The 7,733-nt window shown below is 47.0% G+C and overlaps 1 protein-coding gene and 1 pseudogene across 1 annotated transcript in view; both read left to right on the forward strand.

Moving 5' to 3' along the window:
• The window catches only part of LOC123170603 (F-box/kelch-repeat protein SKIP11-like), a 57,419-nt gene extending 56,005 nt beyond the window's left edge, over positions 1-1,414 (forward strand). The window contains exon 3 of the mRNA XM_044588445.1: positions 207-1,414. Within this exon, the coding sequence (XP_044444380.1) occupies positions 207-1,414 (1,208 nt within the window). The remainder of the gene's footprint in view (positions 1-206) is intronic.
• A 5,319-nt stretch (positions 1,415-6,733) lies between these two features.
• On the forward strand, positions 6,734-7,220 carry LOC123170604 (brassinosteroid-responsive RING protein 1-like; annotated as a pseudogene).
• The last annotated feature ends 513 nt before the right edge of the window (positions 7,221-7,733 follow it).

Raw genomic sequence — 7,733 nt, forward strand, 5'->3', positions numbered from 1 at the left:
AAAAAAGTTAAAAGATCGCATGACAAAAGGATACAAAAGCATGAGTTTAATGTAGGTGATTATGTGTTGCTATACAACTCACGTTTAAGATTTTTTGCAGGAAAACCTCTCTCTAAATGGGAAGGGCAGGCAGGGCATTTAAGAGGCTCCGTGGATCAGGCTTTGATTTGCAGACAATTAATTCTCTTTAACTGTTGACTTTCCAGATATAGAGGGTCGAGTCAGAGCAGGCAGGGCATTTAAGAGGCTCCGTGGATCAGGCTTTGATTTTCGGGTTGGTGGAGAGCAGCATGGTGCTGGGAGCAATCTCATAGAGCAGCATAGCATCGGGAGCAATCTTATAGAGCAGCATGGCGCAGGGAGCAACCTCATAGAGCAGTATGTCGGCCGGAGCAACCTTATAGGTGAGATTGGTCGTGAACTCTCCATTAGCTGCATCCTCCATCTGTCCAGGTCGGACTATGGCTCCGTGGCCTCCCTGAACCGTGAGTTCAATTCGCTGGTGCGCACTGGGGAGATCTACCGCCAGCGGCGGCATAATGGGGTGGTGGAGCATTGGATCTACTTCTCTCTGAATGCTATGGAGTGGGGTGCTTATGATCTGTACCGCGAGCGCTGGATCAAGGTGCCCAAGATGCCACCGGATGAATGCTTCATGTCCTCTCACAAGGAGTCGCTCGCTGTAGGAACCGAGCTACTGGTGTATGGGAATGGTATGTACAGATATAGCATCCTAACCAATTCATGGGGGTCAGCTGTTCCAATGAACTCGCCGCGGTCCCTGTTTGGGTCAGCAAGTGTCGGTGAGAAGGCATATGTCGCGGGGGGCATCGATTCTTCTGGAAGGATACTGAGCTCCGCAGAGATGTATAACTCCGAGACACATACTTGGACACCCCTTCCCAGCATGAATAGGGAAAGGCACTTGTGTTCTGGGGTTTTCATGGATGGCAAGTTCTATGTGATTGGTGGCGTTACCAATTATAACAAGGGATTGACATGCGGTGAGGAATATGACTTGAACCGGCAGTCTTGGACGGTCATCGAGAACTTCTGTGAGGGACTCAACACTGATGTGCTTACTGGTGCTCCTCCGCTCTTTGCAGTTGTCAACAATGAGCTTTATGCAGCTGATTACAGAGCGGGTGATGTGAAGAGGTATGATAAGATGAACAATAAGTGGATCACTCTTGGAAAATTGCCTCAACCATCCGCGGTGGTGGTGAATGGTCGGGACCTTGCTTTCCGGGCGTGTGGCCATCGGCTGATTGTTGTTCATGGTGCAAGGACTTCTACTGCCGACATGGTCGAGTTTCATTCATGGGTCCCGGGTCAGCAACCGCCTGTGTGGAATCTGGTCGCCACACGGCGGTCCGAGAGCTTGGTGTTTGACTGTGCCGTCATGGGTTGCTGAGATAGTCAATCCACTGAATAAAGATTGAACGCATGCAGTGGATGCTTATGAATAAAGATTCTGCCCAGTTTCAGACCTTATCAATTGGGCACCTGATGGGCGGCAGCAGCCGTCTCTTGTGTAGTATGTGTATGTCTAGCGCTATGTTTTCTCGCAAGTTTCTTTGTATCATCGAACCAACCCCCTGTAAGGTGAAAACTATGAATATATGCATCTGATTGATAAGGTTGATTTTGCATCGTCCTTCTGTTGTTGCTATTCCATCACCTAGAAGACCTCCTATGTTAGTAGTATGATGGAGGGTAGAAAGCAAATGCTACTTCATCAGAAAATTGAATTTTAAGGTGGACGCGTTTGCGACCATGGTTTTTTATCCACCCGAGATTTTCGGAATCCACTGGAAAACCGGCCCTTCCGCCACCCAACGAGAAAACTGGATCCAAAAAAGCTAGGGTTCCTATCTCTCGTGGGCGCCGCCGTGGGTTCGCCTCCTCTCCAGTGGCCTTAGGGCCGTGGGGGCGCGGTGGATCTCGGTAAGGGCCGGTTGGAGGGCTCCGTTTTTAGTCTTTCCTTTTAGTTTTGTTAGGGTTTGTGTCCTGCTCAGGAAGGTGAGGCGGTGGCGGCTCCCTGAACATGGAATAAAGGTCTCCCTGCCTAGCCCTCATTCCGGCGGTGCGTCTAGCATCGTTGGTGGGCGTGTGAAGATATGTCTCCAGTGGATCTATCTTTGGTGGATTTGCTCGGATCTCGTCGTTGTTCGTCTACGTTCGTGTGTCTTCGGGTTGGATCCTTCTGGAGAAAATATGCCCTAGAGGCAATAATAAAATTGTTATTTTATATTTCCTTATATCATGATAAATGTTTATTATTAATGCTAGAATTGTATTAACCGGAAACTTGATACATTTGCGAATACATAGACAAAACATAGTGTCCCTAGTATACCTCTACTAGACTAGCTCATTAATTAAAGATGGTTAAGTTTCCTGACTATAGACATGTGTTGTCATTTGATGAACGAGATCACATCATTAGAAGAATGATGTGATGGACAAGACCCATCCGTTAGCTTAGCATAATGATAGTTAAGTTTTATTGCTATTGCTTTCTTCATGACTTTTATATATATATATATATATATATATATATATATATATATATATATATATATATATATATATATATATATATATATTCCTTTGACTATGAGATTACACAACTCCCGAAAACCGGAGGAACACCTTATGTGCTATCAAACGTCACAATATAACTGGGTGATTATAAAGATGCTCTACAGGTGTCTCTGAAGGTGTTTGTTGGGTTGGCATAGATCAAGATTAGAATTTGTCACTCCGAGTATCAGAGACGTATCTCTGGGCCCTCTCGGTAATGCACATCATGATAAGCCTTGCAAGCAATGTGACTAATGAGTGAGTTGCGTGATGATGCATTACAGAACGAGTAAAGAGACTTGCCGGTAACGAGATTGAATTAGGTATGAAGATACCGACGATCGAATCTCGGGCAAGTAACATACCGATGACAAAGGGAATTACGTATGTTATCATTGCGGTTTTTCCGATAAAGATCTCTGTAGAATATGTAGGAACCAATATGAGCATCCTGGTTCCGCTATTGGTTATTGGTCGGAGATGTGTCTCGGTCATGTCTACATAGTTCTCGAACCCGTAGGGTTCGCACGCTTAATGTTCGATGACGATTATATTATGAGTTATGTGTTTTGGTGGCCGAAGATTATTCAGAGTCCCGGATGAGATCACAGACATGACGAGAAGTCTCGAAATGGTCGAGAGTTAAAGATTGTTATATTGGACGATAGTATTCGGACACCGGAATGGTTCCGGAGTGTTTCAGTTATTTATCGGAGTATCGGGAGGTTATCAGAACCCCTCAGGGGAAGTAATGGGCCACATGGGCCATTGGGGAGAGGCAAGGCAGCCCACAAGGGGGTGCCCCCCCATGGGGAGTCCGAATTGGACAAGGGGAGGGGGCGCGGCCACCCTTTCCTTCTCCCTCTCCCTCTCCTTCCCCCTTTCCCCCTCCGATAGAAGGAAGGGGGGCCGAATAGGACTAGGAGTCCAAGTGGGTTTCCCCCCACTTGGCGCGCCCCCTAGGCCGACCTCCTCTCCTCTCCCTCATTTATATACGGGGGCAGGGGGGCACCTCCAATCAATCAATTGTTTCTTAGCCGTGTGCGGTGCCCCCCTCCACCGTTTACTCCTCCGGTCATATTGTCGTATTGCTTAGGCGAAGCCCTGCGCGGATTATTTCACCATCACCGTCATCACGCCGTCGTGCTGACGAAATTCTCCCTCGACACTTTGCTGGATCAAGAGTTCGAGGGACGTCATCGAGCTGAACGTGTGCTGAACTCAGAGGTGCCATACGTTAGGTACTTGATCGGTTGGATCGCGAAGACGTTCGACTACATCAACCGCGTTAAACTAACGCTTCCGCTTTCGGTCTACGAGGGTACGTGGACACACTCTCCCCCTCTCGTTGCTATGCATCTCCTAGATAGATCTTGCGTGACCGTAGGAAATTTTTTGAAATTGCATGCTTCGTTCCCCAACACCTTCCTATTTACATTATTCTTCAGTGGCAGCGGTTGATGTTCTGGTGCGCTGGTCCTATGGGGCCTTAGCACGATGACTTCCTGACCGCCTACTGCAACAAGTTGTGCCCGACTCCGACGATGGAGGGGCGATGACGGTGGCGCGCCTTCCGCTCGTTTCAGTGCTTGTAGTCGTTGCAGGTGGTCTACAGATCTGAATGTAATTTTTATTTTTGGTCTACCATGATTGAAGATGAATAGATCAGAAGTTTTCCCGAAAAAAGAAAAAGAAAACATCTCTCTGACCAGAATTCTGCGGTGATATGTTCTTCTTTTTTTGTCAGAAAAAGATCCTGTCTGAGGTGATCCCAACTATCACCCTCAGTATCAACATCACACATGTAGGTACTTGCGATGTTGATGTTGATACCCAGAGTACAAACCTTCGCATGGAGGCTTCTTAGGAGGGAAATTCCCACAGGTGTGAGGGAAGTAGATTTTCTTCTCATATTATAAAACAGTGTGCTAGATGTGATCAAGAAAAAAGAATGATATACACCTATTCTTCACATGTCCTTTTAGTAAAGCTGCTTGGTTCTTGGAACCTTGGAATATTAGGTCTGAATTCTTTGTGCAAAATTTTGGTTCGATACCTGCTATTATACAGGCCTTGTTAACTTCCAATCACCCTCATGCCTCTCTCAATAACATTATAACCTTCTTTGTTGTATTTGGAAGTTCAGGAATGATAACCTTTTTGGCAGAAAATCAAACTCTCCTATGCAGGTATACCCAGCTATGCAAGCAATAATAAAAAGCCAAGAATTAGTATCTTGTGCAAATATGCAGGTTCACCAACAGAAATAATACAGAAAAAGATGGCAGATTATGCACACAAGCCAAAGCAAGGATGTTCATTAGAAACAGATGCTTGGATTACAGGTTGCAAGGTTTATGCAGATGCTGCATGGAAGAAGAACACTACTGGCTCCAAGAACGACTCAAGCAAAGCAGGAATAGGAATTGTCATTTAGACCGGTGAGAATGAGCAAGGAACAGGTATCTTAATCTCTGCAGCTTGCGGAAGTATTGAATCTCCATTACAGGCAGAGGCTACAGCTCTACAAGTTGCCGCACAAATTGCTTCCCATATCACTAACAACAAAGTTACTTTCTTAGTGGACAATTTGACACTAACTCAGGCAGCGGCGTCAAGGAATCTTCTTCAAGTCCCTGGGCACTGGGAAATTAGAAGCCACCTAGCAAACTTTATTGGTGCAACAATGGACATTCAAGCACATGTTTTTCATATTCCTAGGAAACTTAATGTAAACGCTCACAATTGTGCAGCTTTTTCCAATAGAGAAGATCATCCCCTGAACAATAAGTTTGTATGTTGTAAAGTAGAACATGCAGGAGGTCAATGTCCTTGCAAAGCTAGGCAACTTATGTATTAAGGTCTGCCAAATCCTTTATGTAACCTGTATCTGAAATTAATAGAAGGCGCCTCTGGCGCCACCACTTGTCCCAAAAAAGAAAGTATCAACATCACTATTTTTATAATTGGTCAGCAAATCCTCTAAGGCATGTTCTCCTGTTTCGATTATATTACTACTGCATTTAACAGTTGTTGCATACTAGCTTGTATCCCAAGATCAAGTCTAGTTTGTTCTATAGGTTTAATAAGGTTTATATTGTAGTCAATCATATCTAGAGAGCACCCCTCTCAAATCTACCCCCACACATGCAGCCTTATTAGCAAGACTATTATTATTGGAGGATGTCACAATTTTAGGAATGTGAGACTCACCGTAATCATTCTTAGCTGCAACTCTCTCCTTTGCAATATCTTCCACTGTGTGGTCCTCTTTATCCTTCAATAGGTAGCATCTCCTGGGCTCTTCCTCCATATTTTTCCTAGTGTTTAATTCCTCTTTCCGAGCTCTACTGAACAGGGCATGTTCATTCCAACTGCAGTCAGTTTGAGTGCCCAAACAGTCTACCTTAGCTAAGCTCCGTCCTGTCTCTTCGCGTGGCGGATCGTTCGCTCTGCTGATAATGTCTTCGATATTCTCCGTTTCTATGTCACAGTGCTCGGCTCCCTCTGGGAATGCTATCGGCCGGACGGCTGTGATTCCGCCACGTACGAAGCCAACCAGGCAGCTGGATATAAATCATAAAATCAATCAAGCAGGCTGGTTGCGCATCAGGCGAGGGTAAAACAGACGCACCCGATCGAACACGAGACACTAGATTTGATGGCAACAGGTACATATCCTATTCCTAGTCGGTGACTAGCTAGTTTATGTCCAAGCTGGTTGCTTCCAACATGTACACATGTGCAGGGCTTGTTCATCTTTTTCGTACTACTAAGGAACACGAGACACTGGCAGCTAAACAAGACCCACCCCACCCGACATGTGCCAGGCGCTTGAAGGTGTTGCTGAGCTGGGCCGGCCGGCCTCAGTCGTCGATGGACAGGCACTGCATCGACTACCGACACAGTGGCAACACATGCACGATCATCATTCATCGACCCACCCCACCCGACCGATGATTAACCTAACCATGCATTAATCTCTCGATCGTTGACACATTGTACGCAACAGTTGATTAAGTAAGCACGTACACCCGTCCATGTCTAGCTGCTCGCTCTGCTTCTCCATAAAGGCCACTGCCAAGCATGCGAGTCTGCTCCTCCTCTCTCTATCTAGGTCGATTGCACGATCGAGACCAGCAACCTAATGGGGTTCCCGGCGGCGGTGCCCAGGCTGCTGCCCAACCTCCTCTTCCTCCTTGCCCACCTCCACCGCCTCTCCTCCTGGCTGCGACCACCCAAACAACTCGGACTTCGCCGACCACCACCACCACCAGGGGCAGTACCACGACGTCCACGGCCTCAAGGAGCTGGAGGAGAACTGCCCGGCCGTGCGCTTCGACGAGCTCTCCATATCCAACGCCGGCACCAGCGCCGGGACGCCCATCCTCCCAGAGGGATGCGTGGTGTGCCTCAGTGACTTCCACGGTGCGGCGCGTGTGCGCCGGCCGCGGGGGTGCCAGCACGTCTTCCACTTTGGCTGCCTCGACCGCTGGGTCGCTCACGGCCACCGCACCTGCCCGCTCTGCCGGGCTCCGTTCCTCCTGATCGTGCCGCCCCCGGCCGGCGTCATGATTCCCACGGGGACTTGTTTGCATAATTTGGCGACTGTCCTCCTGGATGACAAGCTCTGAATTCTCGCTTCCTGTTAGACTTTTATGAATCAAACCCAACCCACAACATGGGCTATGGAGGCCATGGCAGAGAAGTGTTGAAATATTTTCCGGGGGGCCTTCTTTGGAGAGACTAGCAAATCACTACTAGGAAAAACCTTATATACAGAACATTAGCAGTAGCACGGGCTAAAAACGCACGCGGGTGCTACTGCTAATTAGCAGCAGCGCGGTGTTGTAAATGGCGCTACAGATACAGTTATAGCAGTAGCGCGCCCGAGTACAAAAGTGATACTACTAAAATTCCCACGGCTTAGCCGATAGGCTGCACATAGTAGTAACATTCTTCGCCGAACCGCGCTACCGCTATTTGCTTTGTAGCAGCGTGTTTGCACTGAGAGGCGCTACTGCTAAAGTAAATAAAATTAAATGGAAAGCAAATAGAAAAGTAAATGAAAATGAAAGAAATACAAAAAGGTGAAAGGAAAAAAAATAAAATGTAAAGAAAAATAAATAAAAAAGTGGAAAAAAGAG

The sequence above is a fragment of the Triticum aestivum genome, chromosome 7D (assembly GCF_018294505.1).
Source record: "Triticum aestivum cultivar Chinese Spring chromosome 7D, IWGSC CS RefSeq v2.1, whole genome shotgun sequence".
Lineage (NCBI taxonomy): Eukaryota > Viridiplantae > Streptophyta > Magnoliopsida > Poales > Poaceae > Triticum > Triticum aestivum.